Source organism: Phoca vitulina, unplaced genomic scaffold, assembly GCF_004348235.1.
Source record: "Phoca vitulina isolate PV1807 unplaced genomic scaffold, GSC_HSeal_1.0 scaffold39, whole genome shotgun sequence".
NCBI classification, from domain to species: domain Eukaryota; kingdom Metazoa; phylum Chordata; class Mammalia; order Carnivora; family Phocidae; genus Phoca; species Phoca vitulina.
In genome coordinates this window covers 6,751,022-6,770,145 of record NW_022589742.1, presented here as the reverse complement: position 1 = coordinate 6,770,145, position 19,124 = coordinate 6,751,022, and the positions used below count along the sequence as shown (strand labels likewise).

General features: G+C 44.7%; 1 protein-coding gene across 1 annotated transcript; it reads left to right on the top strand.

Moving 5' to 3' along the window:
- Positions 1-5,130: 5,130 nt before the first annotated feature.
- Positions 5,131-6,183, top strand: LOC116647103 (melanoma-associated antigen 10-like). Its single transcript, XM_032428235.1, has one exon. The coding sequence runs from the start codon at positions 5,131-5,133 to the stop codon at positions 6,181-6,183; it is 1,053 nt and encodes a 350-aa protein (XP_032284126.1).
- The last annotated feature ends 12,941 nt before the right edge of the window (positions 6,184-19,124 follow it).

Here is a 19,124-nt window from a genome sequence, read left to right as displayed (position 1 = left end):
GTCAGGGGAGGGACGAGTCCCAGGCCTTGTCGGCACTAGATGAGGACCCTGAGGGGGAGCGAGGGGAGCCCCCACCACAGATAAAGGGACCCCCACTGCCACCTTGCCCTTACTGTCAACCCTGAGAAGACCAGGCTGGGTCCCCGGATGTTCGGGTTCCTGTCCTGTATCTGAGGGCCTGAGGGGCGGGGCTTCAGATCACCGGAGGGAGGAGTTGTAGGTCTAGCCAATCATTGAGGTGAAGACCCTGGGGGAAGGCGTGAAGGCACCACCCACTACATATAGAGGGCCTCTAGCTCCACCCTACCCCTGCAGTCACCCGGGGAGACCCCGGGCAGAGTTCCCGTATGGGGCGTGTCTGGACTTTTGTGTCCAGGCGTGTCTGGACTTTTGTGTCAGGGAAGTGGAGGCTAGCTGTGAGTGGAACTGACTTAGGTCAGAAGAGAGAGGAGTCCTAGGCTCCGCCGGCCTCCAAGGTGAGGACCCTGAGGGAGGATGGGGAGGCTTCCCCTGGCAGGGGGTGGGGGCTGGGCTCTGCCCTGCCGGTGCCATCAGTCCTAGAAAGCCGCGGGCACGGGTGGTCGGATGTGGCGTTCTGTGACTTTCGTCTTGGGATCCTGGGGCACCTGGGGCTTTCTTTGAGGGGTGCAGATTTAGGTCAAAAGAGGGAGGAATCCCAGGCTCTGCGAGGCTTCGAGGTGAGAACCCTGAGGGAGGAGGTGGAGACGTCCCTCCACTGAGATGGGGGCTGAAGCTCGCCCAGCCATCAACTCTGGGAAACCCCAAACAGAGGTGGTCAGATATGGCATGTCGTGACTTACATTGCGGGAGTCTGGGGGACATGACACTTTGTCTGAGGTGCTTCCGACTCAGGTCAGCAGAGGGACGGCCTCAGGCATTTCCGGGCACAGGGTGAGGACCCTGAAGGAGAGTGGAGGCTCTGCTCACTGCAGATGGAGGTGTGTGTGGTGGCGGGGGGCGGCAAGCCCCGCCATGCACTTGCTGGTAGCGCTGAGAAACCACAGGCACGGGTCCCGAATATTTTGTCTCGATTTCCATTTTGGGAGTCTGAGGGACGTGAGACTTGTTAGAGCTGCACTCGGCTCAGCGGAGGGACGCCTCCCAGGTCTTGCCCGCACAAGGTAGGACCCCGAGGGAGGAGACCTCTCACCACAGAGTGGGTGCGCTGCCCCCACCCCGCCCCTTTTGTCAGCCCCGGAGGCCCCTCTCAGGGCCCTGGATGTGTTGTATCCAGACCCCCATCTTGGGAGTTTGAGAGACGTGAGGCTTTTTTTGATCGAAGCAGATTCAGGTTGCCAGAGGGAGAAGTCCCAGGCCGTGGCAGGCATTAAAGTGAGGACTCTGAGAAAGGACTGAGAGGAGCTCTCACTGCAGAGGGGTGCCGCAACCCTTCTCGCCTGTCCCTGTTGTTTGCCCGGAAGGCTCCACGCAGGCGCCGGTGTGATGTATCCAGGTGTGGTGTATCTGGACGTTCATCTTTGGAGCCTGAGGGAATGAGGCTTTTCCTGAGGGGGTGCAGGCTCACGTCAGTAGAGGGAGGAGTCCTAGGCCCTGTCAGGCATCAAGTTGAGGACCCTGAGGGAAAAGTGCAGGGACCTCCCAGTCCAGACTGTGGGGGCCCCTTATGAACCTGCCCCTTGTGTCAGCCCTGAGAAGACTTGAACAGGGCTGTGGAGCACAGGGGCAGTTCTTTATCCCTGACTTACTTCTCTGGCATCTCAAGGAGATGGTGGCCATGGATTGAGGGACCATCCTCAGGTTAGCAGAAGGGAGGGTATGCAGACCCTGTCAAGAATAAATATGAATACTTTTAGGATGGATAATGGGACCTTCTACTGCAGACAGAGGGAGTCTACTCTGCCCCTGCTGTCAGCCACAGGAGGACTCAGCAATGGTGGTCAGATGTGGTGTGCCCTCAGTTCTTCCAGGGAGTGGTGGGGCTCGTCTCATGGCAGCGAGGCCTTTGTCTGAGGGGGCAATATGAATACCTTAAGGGAAGACAGAAGATATCCTCCCACTGCAGAACAGACAGGATTCAGCCCCTGCTGTGAGCCCTAGGAGGTGACAGGATGTGGCTTCTCTTTACTTTTGTTTGGAGGTTCTCAAGGGAATGAGGACCTAGGTCTGAAGGGGCAAGGGCAGCTTCATAAAGGGAGGAATCCCAGGCCCCACCAGGGTTCAGTTTAAGGACTCAGGGCACCCCCTTCATCAGAGCAGATGGGACCCAGTGCTTCTCCACCCTTGCTGTCAAGGGTCCCAGAGAAGTGAAAACCTTGGTTTAATGGATGTAGCCTGAGTGCAGCAGAGGGAGGAATACTGTGCTCTGTCAGGTGTCAAGATGAGGACTCTGAGGGAGGATTTAGATGACCTCTCATCCTATAGAGAGAGGTCTTACAGAAACTTGCCCCTGCCTAATGGGCCCTGGGAGGCCACACAGCAGGGTTGCCAAATACAGTGCTTCTTGATTTCCACTTTGGGAGTCTGAGGGAGGTGAGGCTGTTTCTGAGGGTTGTAACCTCAGGTTAATAGAGGGTACAGTCCAGGCCCTGCCAGGCATCAAGGAGAGGACCATGAGGGAGGATTGAGAGGACCTTCCAACCCAGGTAGATGTGGTCTTGGTCTACCTTGAAAATACCCCAAGAGAGAGGAGGCCCCAGCCATGCCCTGCCCCTCCTGTCAACCCCAGGAGTCCACAGGCAAGGTTGGCTAGATGTGATATTTCCTTACTTTTGTCTGGGGGAGAGTCTTAGAGAGGTGAGGACCTTGGTCTGAGGAGGTGACACATCAGTTCAGAAGAAGGAGGAGTCCCGGGCTCTGTCAGGAATCAAGGTAAGGACCCTTGGTGAAGCCTGAAACCACTCCCCCTCCCTGAAAAGAAGGACATCACAGAATCTCAGCTCTGGGAGGATCTGAGCAGGGTGGCTGGGTGGGAGGAACTCTAACTTCTGCTATAGACTCTACCAAGAATCAAGGGGATAGAGGGGCTCATGGAGGTGAGGTCTGGGTTGGAGGGGGAGACTTCAGGTCAGCAGAGGGTAGGATAGGCCTTGCCAGGAGTACAGGCAGGAGTGGCTGGATTTGGTGTCTTTTTACTTTTGTTTGGAGTATCCCAGGGAGTTGAAGGGCTTGGTCTGAGCTGGTGACATCAACAGAGGGAGGAATCCCAGGATCTGTGACAAGTCAAGGTGAGGTAAGGACCTTGAAGGAAGACTAAGGGCACCCCAACCCAGACAGACGGAGCCTCACAGAAACTTCACCCTGTCCCCACTGTCCACCCTGGGAGGATCTGGGTAGAAATGCCCAGATGTGGTACATCCTCACTTCCTGCATGGGGTAGGTGGAGGTATCTCTGGGAAGTGAGACCTTGGCCTGAGAGGGTGATTTCAGGTCACCAGAGGAAGTGGGCCCAGGCCCTGCCACAAGTAAAGAATACCTTGAGGGAAGACAGAGGGAACCCTTCCCCCAATCTGGGACAGATGGGGTGTAGCCTCTGCTGTCAGCCCTGGGAGACCCTGGGAAGTAGTGGCTGGCTGTGATGTCTCTTCACTTTTGTCTTGAGGGACTTGGAGCTGAGGTCTTTAGTCTAAATGTGAAGGCAGGTCAGCTGAGAAGCCACATCAGGTCAGAAGAGGAAGGAGTCCCAAGCTCTACCAGGAGTCAAGGTAAGGACCTTTGGTGAGGAACAAAGGTACTTCCCACCCCAGAAAGAAGAGACCCCATAGAGACTGGCTCACTTCTTTTCTCAGCCCTGGGACAACCCAAGCAGGGTTGCCTGGATATAGTATGCCCTCACTTTCCCCAGGTGAGGGAGGTGTCCCAGAGAGGTGCGGTCATGGCCTGAGGGGTGATATTCAGTCAGCAGGGAGTAGCCCGGGCTGTGCCAAGAGTAAAGATGAATGCCATGAAGGGAGGATTGAGGATAGTCCCACCACAGAACAGGTGGGGCCCTCCCCTTGTTAGCACTGGAAGGATCTAGCAAAGGTGGCAAGATGTGGTGCCTCTTCATTTTTGTGCAGGGGTTCTCAGGAAGGTGCGGGTCTTGCTCTGAGGAGGAGACACATCAGGACAGCAGAGGGAGGAGTCCCAGTCTCTGCCAGGTTTTAAGATAGAGACCCTGAGTGAGGACTGAAGGCATACACAGCCCTACCCTGCCCCTGCTGTCAGCTCTGGGAGGTCCTGGGGCATAGTAAACAGATATGGTGTGCCCTCAGTCCTTTCTTGGTGGTCTCAGGGAGGTGAAGGCTTGTTCTGAAGGGGCCAGACTTAGGAAAACAGAGGGAGGAGTCCCAGGCTCTACCAGGCATCAATGTGAGGAATGAGGGTAACCCTCAGCTAGGAGAGAGGGATTCTCACAGACTTTGGCCACCCTTGCTGTCATCCAGGGAAGCCCTGGGCTTGTATGGTCAAATGTGTTGCTCTTTCACTTCCTTCTCATTGGTCTCAGGAATGTGAGCTCCTGTTCTGAAAATTTTACCTTACACTAGCAGAGGCAGGGATGTTGGGGAGGGATTGGCCGCAGTGGCGTGGTGGTGGTGGGGTAGTGGGCAGGCCTTGTCAGGGGAAAGGTGAGAACCTTAGTGAGCACAGAGGGGATCATCCACTGCAGGATAGTAGGGATCTCCCAGAGCCTGGCCCCTCCTCCCCTGTTCAGGGCTCCAGAATTATGAGGTGAGGTCTTGGTGTGAGGCACATGTCCTCAGGTCAGCAGAGCAGAGGAGGCCTAGGCAGTGCTAGGAGCCAAGGTGAGGTACACACCTTGAATGTCTACTAAAGACTCCACCCATGTCAGAACAGAAGGGACCCCAGAGTGCCCAACTTCACCTGCCCACAGTCAGCTCTGGAAGACTTGAGCTGTGCTGGCTGGCTGCACCCTGAAGCGCTTTCTTATATCCTCCTATAGGTTTCTAGGAAACAAACTGTCCAGGAAGACAGAAGTTCTGTGAGGCCCTAGACCACCCCCCAAAGAGCCTGTAAGTTGGCCTTTGTCAGAGCTGCCAAGGGTGTTTCTCTGCTGAGACTGCTAACCCTCTTCCTTCCTCCCATAGGCCGGTGGTACCCCATCTCCCATTGTCTTGCTCATACTTCTTGCTACTGCCAACAAGAGTCATCATGCCTCGCTCTCCAAAGCGTCTACGCCTCACATTTGAGCCAGACTTTCAAGCCCAAAGTGAGATACAAGGCCTAGAAGTGGCAGATGTTCTTGTAGCTGAGGACGAGGAGGAGACTTCCTCTATTTCCAGTTGCTCTTTCAACTTCTCTTACCCCTCCACCTCCGCCTCCCCGCCTTCCTCTCCTGTGATCCCAGTCTCTCTAGAGGAGGAGGAGGAAGAGGAGCCTGCTGCAACCCTGAGTCCTCCCCAGAGTCCTCAGAGCTCCTGCTCCTTCTCTGCATCATGGAGCACATCAGAAGGAGTCTCCAACAGCCAAGAAGAAGATACAAGTTCCCCTTACACCTTAACAGACACTGAATCTTTGCCCAGAGACCCACTAGATGAGAAGGTGGCTGATTTGGTACATTTCATGATCCTCAAGTATCGACTGAAGGAGCGCATCACAAAGGCAGAAATGGTAAAGTTTGTCATCAAAAGGTACAAGAAACAATTCCCTGTGATCTTCAAGAAAGCGTCTAAGTGTTTGGAGGTGATCTCTGGCATTGATGTGAAGGAAGTGGACCCCACCACCCACTCCTATGTCCTTGTCAACTCCCTGGACCTCACCCATGATGAGATGCTTAGCGACAACCAGAGCATGCCTAAAAATGGTCTCCTGATAATCATCCTGGGTGTGATCTTCATAGAGGGCAATTGTGCCCCTGAAGAAGACATCTGGGATTTCCTGAATATGATGGGAGTGTATGCTGGGAGGGATCATTTCATTTATGGGGAGCCCAGGAAGCTCATCACCAGAGATTGGGTGCAGGAGAATTATCTGGAGTACCGGCAGGTGCCTAACAGTGATCCTCCATGCTGTGAATTCCTGTGGGGTCCCAGGGCTCATGCTGAAACCAGTAAGATGAAAGTTCTGGAGTTTTTGGCTAAGATCAAAGGGACTGACCCCATTTCCTTCTCATACTGGTATGAGGAGGCTTTAAGAGATGAGGAAGAGAGAGCCCAGCGCAGAATTGGTTCTGTGGATAATACTACTTCCATGTTCATTGCATAGCATTGGTCAGCAGCTTCTCCTGCCCCAACTGAAGAGTGAGCCCAGATATGCTGTATTTGAAGAGGTCAGTCCTGGCTCTGAGTAGAGGAGGGTCAGGGTCAGGCTAGGGAGAACACAGTATACAACTTTGTGTTCTTCTTCTATATGGATGATTTGGAAGTTTATCTTTTTTTTCCTTTTGGTATTCTTCAAATGCTGTTTTTTAAATAAAATGTTTATTAGCTTTAGAATCTAAGTATGTAAATGAATTTGTCACACACCTGTTGCTGTTTATCAGATTTAAGAATGTGAGTTTTGATATTTTACAAAACAAACTGGGGAACCTTCCCTCTTATTTTGTGATCTGGAACAAGATAACATGATACTGGAATAGGAACTTCCTTGGAAATGTGAAAGAAAATGGAGAAAAAATGTAAAATGTGGTTAATTTTTGGATTCCCTTAACCACTTCAGTTTATTGTTCTGTAAAATTAAAAGATACATACCTGGATTTGCTTGGCTTACTGAAGAAAATAGGCATAATCTTAATAAATCTTATTTTAAAAAACCCTGCTTACTGATTCATTTATTCACCAAACATTAATTGGATATTTTCTCCTTGGAAAGCACTGTGTTAATAGTGGAAATACTAGGATAAACAAGACACACCCCTAATCATAAAATGGTAGGTGCTAGGAGCAGCAATCATCAGGAAGATGGTGAGATGTCTTCTAATACCTAAAGAACAAGTAAAAACAAGGAGTGATGAGGTAGATCTCCAGATGCGAGCAGTCAAGTAGAAATGCCCAAAGCTGAGGCAGTTTAGGGCTTTGGGAAACTGCAATTCCTGCTGTGGGTGGTAGCAGGGGCCAGTCTGTCAGGTGGTGTGTTCTAGAAGTGACAGAAAAGCCTGGAATAGAAAACCGCTTACTAGTTCTTTTTGTATCATGGATAAGCTGGAGAAATCTCCACCTGGAACAAGTATGGAAGATATTCTGAACTCTTGTCTCAGTGTAGTTAACACAGCGCACTTAACTAGGTGTCCTATATACATCATCTGCAATGATTTCTTGAGAATAGAGTGATATTCCCTTGAGGTGGTATCCAGAAGCCACTAAGCTAGCACTCTTCCCTAGCCAGAGAGAGCCAGAGCCCACTCCATTAGAATAACATTAAAGGTAGGTTATCTTGAGTGTAATTTGGCTAAATCTAAGCAGATCTAGATTTTGGTGGGAGTAAAATGATTGAAAATAGTGTTTTGGATGGATGAACAGCTAGGAGGGAAGGAAGGAGTTGGTCTTTGACTCAAATTTTGGGAACCTTTTAGTTATATCAGCTGAGAAAGACTGACACATAGCCAAATTATATATCCTCTAAGAGGGAAAATTTAATGAATTTTATTTGTGAAGCAACATTTTTGCCTAATTTGGCATTCTGACTCCTCTTGAGCTACATATTATCTGAGATGTCCTGGATGAGCACAAAATCCCAGAGGAGAGGGCAGTAGGGGCTGGGGACAAAATAATATTAGAAATAACTGCTATTTACTAAAGATCTGATAAATGTCAGGCACTGTACCAGATACTTTACATACATTCCAGCTGTCTTAGAAGACAGGGCTCATCAAACCCATTTTACAGATGATGAATCTAAGACTCACAGCGACTGGTAATTTCCCCAAGATTATACTGCTAGTAAGTGATGGGGCTGGGACTAGAACCCTGGTCTGAATTCATCTAGGATCCATGTTGGTTCCACTCACAGCCTGAGGCAGGTCTTCTGTCGCTTAGCCAATTCTTCCTGGCTTGGCAGGAAGCCTGCTTCTCCCTCTCCTACTCCCCCTGCTTGTGTTCCCTCTCTCGCTGTCCCTCTCTCTCTGTCAAATACTCCGTAATGTCTCTCAGGCAGCAAAAAGAAGGACCATGTGACAAGGTACTAAAAGCAGACCCCTAAAGAAAGAAGAAGAAATGAGAATAAAACATAATTTGGGAATTGACTAAACTTTATTTATCTAGGGTCCTCCTGCTCTTAACCCTATAATACCTTAATAGCTGATTCTAACCAGCTGCTGGCATTTGTGTCCAGTCCTAGCAAATTCCTGAATTATAGCATCTTCCTCCTTATCTTCCCCAGTGTGCCCTCCTGTCCAATTCTGGAACCTGGCCGACTGACCAGCTCTTCACTGTCTTCTCTGAAGTCTGTGCTTTGCTCCCAATGGGCAACCCAGAACCACTTGCCGTCCCCCTAACATAGAATATTCCTACCCTTGCAAAAGTCCCCTGCCTCTCCCAAACATCACTCTGGAAACCTGATAGCAACAGTCCCGTGAGCTTAAACGTTTGATTTGGACAAGTGCTGTTTCTGTTGATCCATAGTAAGTGGAACGGTGACCCTTCAAAAGATATGTCCAAGGCCTAATTTCCAGTATAGATTTCCCTCTCTATCTGAAAGTAGAGCATTCCTATGAAAACTTTTGTAAGCCTAAATGGCATAGCATGGAGAAGCAATTACCATTAATTTATAAGGAAAATGTTTTTAGCATTCCCAGACCCCAAAAATAACCTCTCTTAGGCTCTTCTGATACCTTAGGACACATCTTGGTAACAGATGTACAAAATGAATCAAGATAAAGTACAGATGCTCAAAGATAACTTCAAAGGTATGGCAGCTTGATGCTGAGATGCCGAATGTAGTTCCGGGGGAAAGAGCTTGGTGGTGCCACCCTCTCTGCTTGGGGTGTGTGCTGCCTCTTTATAGAGGCACTTTATAGAGGCTGCCTCTTTATAGGGCTCACTGCAAAACAAATGCTGAACTCTATATTTTTGTTTTTCACCTTTTTTTCTTAAAAGCAAAAATCCTCTTGGAATTTCTTTCAGTTAGTGAAAACAGGTACCAACATAGATCTTTCATAAAAATGAAGTGGCGTAATGCAAACTTTCTAAAAATGGGGCATACCTGTATGTGTGTATGTGGCCTTATTAGGGGGTAGAGGTTTTGCAAATGTAATTACTTTAGGAAGCTAGAGTTGTGATTATCTTGGATTTAGGGTGGGCCCTAAAAACAATGAATGGTATAATAAGAAAAAGGAGATGGAGATTTAAACACACACACAGGGGCGCCTGGGTGGCTCAGTCAGTTAAATGTCTGCCTTCGGCTCAGGTCATGATCCCAGGGTCCTGGGATCGAGCCCTGCATCGGGCTCTCTGCTCGGCAGGAAGCCTGCTTCTCCCTCTCCTACTCCCCCTGCTTGTGTTCCCTCTCTCGCTGTTCCTCTCTCTCTGTCAAATAAATAAAATCTTTAAAAAAAAAAATACACACAGACATAGAGAAGGGGATGTGAAGAATGGAATCAGAGATTGGAGTGATGCATCTGAAAGGGAAGAATGTCAAGGTTTGTTGGCAATCTCCAGAAGCTAGGAGAAAGCCATGAGATCGAGTTCTTCTTCAAAGTCTGCAGAAGGCACCAACTTGCTGGCACCTTCATTTTGGACCGCTGGCCTCCAGAACTGTGAAAGAATAAATTTCTATTGTTTTAATCCAGTCAGTTTGTGGTAATTTGTTACGGCAGCCCTAGGAAGCTAATATATGGTCATCCCCCCTGGGTGTATTTAAAAACCTCTCAGTGTTTTCCAGATGGGCTTGTGAGTAGGGTCTGATGTGATGTGTAATGTACTGGTTATTGGGATATAATTCTGAAGTCAGATTGTTTTTGAAACCACCCTGATATTTGTAGTAGGATTTTAATGGGATGTATTTTTTGGAATTGTCCACTGAACACATACACAGATGAATGAGTTTACCATGTGGTTAAAACCCAAAGCATCAAAACAAAATAAAAAACAAAACAGGAGGAGTTGAGATGGCGGAGGAGTAGAGGGACCCTAAGTTTGGTCTCTCAAATACAGCTAGTTATCAATCATTCTGAACACCCAAGAAATCAATCTGAGGTCTGGGAGAACAAATACTGCAAGTCTACAAGTAGAAAAATGACCACCTTTTGGAAGGTAGGAGGTGTGGAGACTTGAATCTGGTGTGATATTGCTGTGGATATGGTGGTGGGGACAGAACCTACTTAAGGAGGCTACTGCAAAGTATTATAAGCAGTGGAGTGCAAAATCGGAACTTTTAGAAGTCTGTTACAGTGGCGGACGTGCTTGGCTCAAAGGTGTTCAGGTGGCGAGGTGGGGCAGAATCCCAGGTGTGACACTGTGGTCTGAGGATTCCCTGGGTCACAAGAAGAACAGGTGGTGCTTAAGTGTTGCACTGTTCCCAGGCATAGGAGTGTGGTAGCTGGCTGAAAGCAAAGAGTCTAGGTGTTGGCTTTCTGCCCTGTATTGCCATAAACTGTGAACAACTGCATGGTTGTACCAACCACTTTCCTGGGACTGGTCAGCAAAAGGCAGAAGCATGGTGAGACCCTCCTCAGGAGGAACAGCAGGTCTGCACAGCAAGAGTCCCTAAAATTTGGAGTTTTGAAACTCAGTTGTGTGCCTGAGATAAAAAAAAGCTCGGACCCAGGCAGGGTGAACACAGGGTTCTGATGGAAACCGGGGAACCAAGAGTGATTGATTGCTCTTCTGTGAGGGCTCACTGCAGAGTGGGGGGGTGTGAATTTTCAGCTCCAGGGCTAGAGAGCTGGGTGCCGCCATAGTCATCTGGCCCATCAGCGCTGAAAGACACGAGGGGGCAAAACAGCGCCACCTAGTGGCGTCCAGAGCTGCTTACACCAAGCCCCACCTCCCTGCGCTCTCGAGGCACATTTCCAATAGCGCCAGTCCCCCTGAGAATCAGAGCAGCAGACTCCTGCCCCAGAAGACCAGCACAAATAACTAGTTCACACCAAGTTTACTGATCATACAGTGCTGCAAAGCTTCAGCTCTAGGGGAAAATAGGATCTAGCCTCCTTTGTACTTTTATTCTTTATTTTATTATTATTTTTCACTTATTTTCTTATTCTTTTTAAGTTTTTATTACTAGATTTTAAAACAAAGTCTGTAATAAGAGATGAAGAAGGACACTATATCATAATAAAGGGGTCTATCCCACAAGAAGATCTAACAATTGTAAATATTTATGCCCCTAACTTGGGAGCAGCCAAATATCTAAATCAATTAATAACAAACTTAAGAAACTCATTGATAATAATACAATAATAGTAGGGGACTTTAACAACCTACTCACAGCAATGGACAGATCATTTCTAAGCAGAAGATCAACTAGGAAACAAGGGCTTTGAATGACACACTGGACCAGATGGACTTAACAGATATATTCAGAGCATTTCATCCTAAAGCAGCAGAATACACCTTTTTTTTTCAAGTGCACATGGAACTTTCTCCAGAATAGATCACATACTGGGTCACAAATCAGGACTCAACCTGTACAAAAAGACTGAAATCATGCCATGCATATTTTCAGACCACAGTGCTACAAAACTTGAAGTCAACCACAAGAAAAAATTTGGAAGGACCACAAATATATGGAGGCTAAAGAGCATCCTACTAAAGAATGAATGGTCAACTAGAAAATCAAAGAAGAAATTTAAAAAATACATGGGAACAAATGATAATGAAAATACAATAGTCCAAAACCTTTGGGATGCAGCAAAGGCAGTCCTAAAAAGGAAGTATATAGCAATACAGGTCTTTCACAAGAAGCAAGAAAAGTCTCAAATACACAACTTAACCTTACACCTAAAAGAGCTGGAAAAAGAACAGCAAATAAAGCCTAAATCTAGCAGGAGAAGAGAAATAAAGTTTAGAGCAGAAATCAATGATATAGAAATTAAAAAAAAAAAGTAGAACACATCAATGAAACCAGGACTGTGTTCTTTGAAAGAATTGACAAGATTGATAAACCCCTAGCCAGACTTATCAAAAAGAAAAAAGACACAAAATCATGAATGAAAAAGGAGAGATCATAACCAACACCACAAAAATACAAACCATTATAAGGGAATATTATGAGCAATTATATGCCAACAAATTAGGCAATCTGGAAGAAATGGATAAATTCCAAGAAACATACAAACTATCAAAACTGAAACCGGCTGGGGCTCCTGAGTGGCTCAGTTGGTTAAGCATCTGCCTTCAGCTCAGGTCATGATCCCTGGGTCCCAGGATTGAACCCCACATTGGAATCCCTGCTCAGCAGGGAGCCTGCTTCTCCCCCTCCCTCTGCTTGCCACTCCCCCTGTTTGTGCTCTCTCTCTCTCTGTCAAAAAAATAAATAAAATTTTTTAAAAAAGAGAAAAACTAAAACAGGAATAAATAGAAAATCTGATCAGACCCATAACCAGCCAAGAAATTGAATTAGTCATCAAAAATCTCCCAACAAACAAAAATCCAGGGCTGGATGGCCTCCCTGGGAATTCTACCAAACATTTAAAGTAGAGATAATACCTATTCTTCTCAAACTACTCCAAAAAATAGAAATGGAAGGAAAACTTCCAAACTCATTCTATGAAGCCAACATTTTACCTTTATCTCAAAATCAGACAAAGACCCCACCAAAAGGGAGAATTACAGACCAATATCCCTGATGAACATGGATGTAAAAATTCTCACCCAGATACTAGTTAATTGGATCCAACAGTACATTAAAAGGATTATTCACCAGGACCAAGTGAGATATATTCCTGGGCTACAGGGTTAGTTCAACATCTGCGAATCAACCGTGATACACCACATTAATAAAAGGAAGGATAAGAACCATATGATCCTCTCAATAGATGCAGAAAAAAGCATTAGACAAAATACAGCATCTTTTCTTGACAAAAACCCTCAACAAAGTAAGGATACATGAAACATACCTCAACATCATAAAAGCCATATGTGGAAGACCCACAGCTAATATTGTCCTTAATGGGGAAAAACTGAGAGCTTTTCCCCTAAGATCAGGAACACGACAGGGATGTCCACTCTCACCACTGTTGTTCAACATAGTACTGGAGGTCCCAACCTAAGCAATCAGGCAACAAAAAGAAATAAAACGCATCCAAATTGGCAAAGAAGAAGTCAAACTTTCTTTCTTCACAGAAGACATGATATAGTATGTAGAAAACCCAAAACACTACCAAAAAATTGCTAGAACTGCCACATGAATTTAGCAAAGTCACAGTATATAAAATCGATGCACAGAAGTCTGTTGCATTTTTATAACCAACAATGAAGCAGCAGAAAGAGAAATCAAGGAATCGATCCCATTTACAACTGCACCAAAAACTGTAAGATAACTGGGAATAAACCTAACCAAAGAGGTAAAAGATCTGTACTCTGAAAACTATAGAACACTTATGAAAGAAATTGAGGAAGACACAAAGAAATGGAAAAACATTCCATGCTCATGGATTGGAAGAACAAATATTGTTAAAATGTCTATGCTACCCAAAGCAATCTACACATTCAATGCAATCCCTATCAAAATACCACCAGCATTTTTCACAAAGCTGGAACAAACAGTTCTAAAATTTGTATGGGACCAGAAAAAAACCCGAATAGATAAAGTAATGTTGCAAAAGAAAACCAAAACTAGAGGCATCACAATTCCAGACTTCAAGCTGTATTACAAAGCTGTACTCCTCAAGACAGTATGGCACTAGCACAAAAACAGACACATAGATCAATGGAACAGAATAGAGAACCCAGAAATGGACTCTCAACTCTATGGTCAACTAATCTTCAACAAAGCAGGAAAGAACATCCAATGGAAAAAAGACAGTCTCTTCAACATATGCTGTTGGGAAAATTGGACAGCCACATGCAGAAGAATGAAACAGGACCACTTTCTTACATCATACACAAAAATAAATTCAAAATAGATGAAAGACATAAATGTGAGACAGGAGTCCATCCAAATCCTAGAGGAGAACACAGGCAGCAACCTCTTTGACCTCGGCTGCAAAACATCTTCCTAGAAATGGCTCCAGAGGCAAGGGAAACAAGCAAAAATGATCTATTGGGGGGCGCCTGTGTGGCTCAGTCATTAGGTGTCTGCCTTTGCCTCAGGTCATGGTCCCAGCATCCTGGGATCGAGCCCTGCGTCAGGCTCCCTGCTCAGCGGGGAGCCTGCTTCTCCCTCTCCAGCTCCCTGTGCTTGTGTTCCCTCTCCCTATCTCTCTCTGTCAAATAAATAAAATCTTTAAAAAAATGAACTATTGGGACTTCATTAGGATAAAAAGCTTTTGCACAGCAAAGGAAACACTCAATAAAACTAAAAGGCAAACTACAGAATGGGAGGATATTTGCAAATGACATATCAGATAAAGGGCTAGTATCCAAGATCTATAAAGAACTTATCAAACTCAACACCCCCCCCGAAAAAAAAAATCCAGTCAACAAATGGGTAGAAGACATGAACAGACATTTCTGCAAAGAAGACATACAAATGGCTAACAGACATATGAAAAAATGCTCAACATCACGCATCATCAGGGAAATACAAAACAAAACCACAATGAGTTACCACCTCACACCAGTCAGAATGGCTAAAATTAACAACTCAGGAGACAACAGATGTTGGCAAAGATGCAGAGAAAGGGGATCTTTCTTACACTGTTGGTAGAATGCAAGATGGTGCAGCCACTATGGAAAACAGTATGGAGGTTCCTCAAAAAGTTACAAATAGAACTACCCTATTACCCAGCAGTTGCACTACTAAGTATTTATCCAAAGGACACAAAAGGCTCAAATTTTTAACATTAAAAAGGAAAAATAAAATAAAATGAAAATAGAGAGGGAGGCATATCATAAGAGACGCTTAACTCTAGGGAACAAATTGAGGGTTGCTGAAGGGGAAGTGGGTGGGGGGATGGGGTAACTGGGTGATGGGCATTAAGGAAGGCACTTGACGTAATGAGCACTAGGTGTTATACGCAACTGATGAATCACTAAATTCTCCCCCTGGAACTAATAATACACTATGTCAACTAACTTGAATTTAAATAAACAAAATGAAACAAACAAAAAAATAAACCAACACATCCCAAAACCTCCCTCATAAATGGTAGATAGGAAAGGTCATGGAAAGCTCTGTGTAAGCAAACATCTACAGAGGCTGAATTCTTTTTTGTTTTTTGTTTTAATTTTATTATGTTATGTTAGTCACCATACATCATTAGTTTTTGATGTGGTGATCCACGATCCATTGTTTTCGTATAACACCCAGTGCTCCATGCAGTACGTGCCCTCCTTAATACCCATCACCAGGCTAACCAATCCTCCCTCCCCCCTCCCCTCTAAAACCCTGTTTATTTCTCAGAGTCCATAGACTCTCATGGTTCATCTCTCCCTCCAATTCCCGCCCCCCATTTTTCCCTTCCTTCTCCTGGTGTCCTCCATGCTATTCCTTATGTTCCACAAATAAGTGAAACCATATGATAATTGACTTTCTCTGCTTGACTTATTTCACTTAGCATCATCTCCTCCAGTCCCATCCATGTTGATGTAAAAGTTGGGTATTCATCCTTTCTGATGGCTGAGTAATATTCCACTGTATATATGGACCACATCTTCTTTATCCATTCATCTGTTGAAGGGCATCTAGGCTCTTTCCACAGTTTGGCTATTGAGGACATTGCTGCTATGAACATTGGGGTGTATATGGCCCTTCTTTTCACTACATCTGTGTCTTTGGGGTAAATACCCAGGAGTGCAATTGCTGGGTCATAGGGTAGCTCTATTTTTAACTTTTTGAGGAACCTCCACACTGTTTTCCAAAGTGGCTGTACCAACTTGCATTCCCACCAACAGTGTAAGAGGGTTCCCCTTTCTCCACAACCTCTCCAACATTTGTTGTTTCTTTCCCTGTCCATTTTGGCCATTCTAACTGGTGTAAGGTGGTATCTCAATGTGGTTTTGATTTGAATTTCCCTGATGGCTAATGATGATGAACATTTTTTTCATGTGTCTTTTAGCCATCTTTATAGATCTTGGATACCAGCCCTTTATCTGTAGTGTCATTTGCAAATATCTTCTCCCATTCTGTGGGTTGCCTCTTTGTTTTCTTGACTGTTTCCTTTGCTGTGCAGAAGCTTTTTATCTTGATGAAGTCCCAAAAGTTCATTTTTGCTTTTGTTTCACTAGCTTTTGGAGATGTATCTTGAAAGAAGTTGCTGTGGGCGATGTCCAAGAGGTTACTGCCTATGTTCTCCTCTAGGATTTTGATGGATTCCTGTCTCGCATTGAGGTCTTTCATCCACTTTGAGTTTATCTTTGTGAATGGTGTTAGAGAATGGTCGAGTTTCATTCTTCTGCATGTGGCTGTCCAATTTTCCCAGCACCATTTATTGAAGAGACTGTCTTTTTTCCATTGCATGTTTTTTCCTGCTTTGTCAAAGATTATTTGACCATAGAGTTGAGGGTCCATATCTGGGTTCTCTATTCTGTTCCATTGGTCTATGTGTCTGTTTTTGTGCCAGTACCATGCTGTCTTGGTGATCACAGCTTTGTAATATAGCTTGAAATCGGGCAACGTGATACCCCCAGCTTTGTTTTTCTTTTTCAACATTTCCTTGGAGATTCGGGGTCTTTTGTGATTCTATACAAATTTTAGGATTGTTTGTCCCAGCACTTTGAAAAATGTCATTGGAATTTTGATCGGGATGGCATTGAAGATATAGATTGCTCTGGGTAGCATAGACATTTTAACAATGTTTATTCTTCCGATCCATGAGCATGGAATATTTTTCCATCTCTTTGTGTCTTCTTCAATTTCTTTCATGAGTGTTTTGTAGTTCCTAGAGTATAGATCCTTTACCTCTTTGGTTAGGTTTATTCCGAGGTATCTTATGGTTTTTGTTGCTATTGTAAATGGAATCATTTCTCTAATTTCTCTTTCTACAGTTGCGTTGTTAGTGTATAAGAAAGCAACTGATTTCTGAACATTGATTTTGTATCCTGCCACATTACTGAATTGCTGGATGAGTTCTAGTAATTTGGGGGTGGAGTATTTTGGGTTTTCCACATAAAGTATCATGTCGTCTGCGAAGAGAGTTTGACTTCTTCTTTGCCAATTTGAATACCTTTTATTTCTTTTTGTTGTCTGATTGCTGTGGCTAGGACTTCTAGTACTATGTTGAACAATAGTGGTGAGAGTGGGCATCCTTGACGTGTTCCTGATCTTAAGGGAAACGTTCTCAGCTTTTCCCCATTGAGGATGATATTCGCTGTGGGTTTTTCATAGATGGATTTTATGAACTTGAGAACTGTTCCCTCTATCCCTATACTCTGAAGAGTTTTAATCAGGAAAGGATGCTGTATTTTGTCAAATGCTTTTTCTGCATCAATTGAGAGGACCATATGGTTCTTCTCTCTCCTCTTATTAATGTGATCCATCACATTGACTGATTCCCGAATGTTGAACCACCCTTGCATCTTGGGGATAAATCCCACTTGGTCGTGGTGGATGATCCTTTTAATGTATTGTTGGATCCTATCAGCTAGGATTTTGTTGAGGATTTTGGAATCCATATTCATCAGGGATATTGGTCTGAAATTCTCCTTTTTGATGGGGTCTTTGCCTGGTTTGGGGATTAAGGTAATGCTGGCCTCATAGAATGAGTTTGGAAGTTTTCCTTCTGTTTCTGTTTTTTGAAACAGCTTCAGTAGAATAGGTATTGTTTCTTCTTTGAAGGTTTGGTAGAATTCCCCAGGGAATCCATCAGGCCCTGGACTCTTGTTTTTTGGGAGGTTTTTGATCACTGCTTCAGTCTCGTTACTGGTTATTGGCCTATTCAGGTTGTCAGTTTCTTCCTGTTTCAGTCTTGGCAGCTTATAGGTTTCCAGGAAGACCTCCATTTCATCCAGATTGCTCAGTTTATTGGCATAGAGTTGTTGATAATAATTTCTAATAATTGTTTCTATTTCCTTGGTGTTAGTCATGATCTCTCCTCTTTCATTCATAATTTTATTAATTTGCATCCTTTCTCTGTTCTTTTGGATAAGTCTGGCCAGTGGTTTATCAATCTTATTAATTCTTTCAAAGAACCAACTTCTAGTTTCGTTGATCTGATCTACTGTGTTTCTGGTTTCTAATTCATCGATCTCTGCTTTAATTTTAATTATTTCTCTTCTAATGTGTGGCTTAGGCATCGTTTGTTGCTTTTTCTCTAGTTCTTTAAGGTGTAGAGTTAGTTGGTGAATTCGGGATTTTTCTATTTTTTTGAGTGAGGCTTGGATGGCTATGTATTTCCCCCTTAGGACTGCCTTTGCAGTATCCCATAGGTTTTGGACTGATATGTTTTCATTCTCATTGATTTCCATGAATTGTTTAAGTTCTTCTTTTATTTCCTGGTTGACCCAAACATTCTTGAGCAGAGTGGTCTTTAGCTTCCAAGTGTTTGAATTTCTGCCAAATTTTTTCCTGTGATTGAGTTCCAGTTTTAAAGCATTGTGGTTTGAGAATATGCAGGGAATAATCTCAATCTTTAGGTATCGGTTGAGACCTGATTTGTGACCCAGTATGTGGTCTATTCTGGAGAAAGTTCCATGTATGCTCGAGAAGAGTGAGTATTCTGTTGTTTTAGGATGGAATGTTCTGTAAATATCTATGAGGTCCATCTGATCCAGTGTATCATTCAAAGCTCTTGTTTCCTTGTTGATTTTCTGCTTACATGATCTGTCCATTGCTGAGTGTGAAGTATTGAGGTCTCCTACAATTAACGTATTGTTATCAATATGACTCTATTTTGGTTAACAGTTGGCTTATGTAGATGGCTGCTCCCATGTTGGGGGCATAGATATTTACAATTGTTAGATCTTCTTGTTGGATAGACCCTTTAAGAATGATATAGTGTCCTTCTGTGTCTCTAATTACAGAGTTTAGTTTAAAATCTAATTTGTCTGATATAAGAATTGCTACCCCAGCTTTCTTTTGAGGTCCGCTGGCATGGAAGATGGATCTCCATCCCTTCACTTTCAGTCTAGATGTATCTTTAAGTTCAAAATGAGTCTCTTGTAGGCAGC

Coding starts and splice junctions, on each gene's coding strand:
- LOC116647103 (XM_032428235.1), top strand. CDS start 5,131: ATGCCTCGCTCTCCAAAGCGTCTACGCCTCACATTTGAGCCAGACTTT.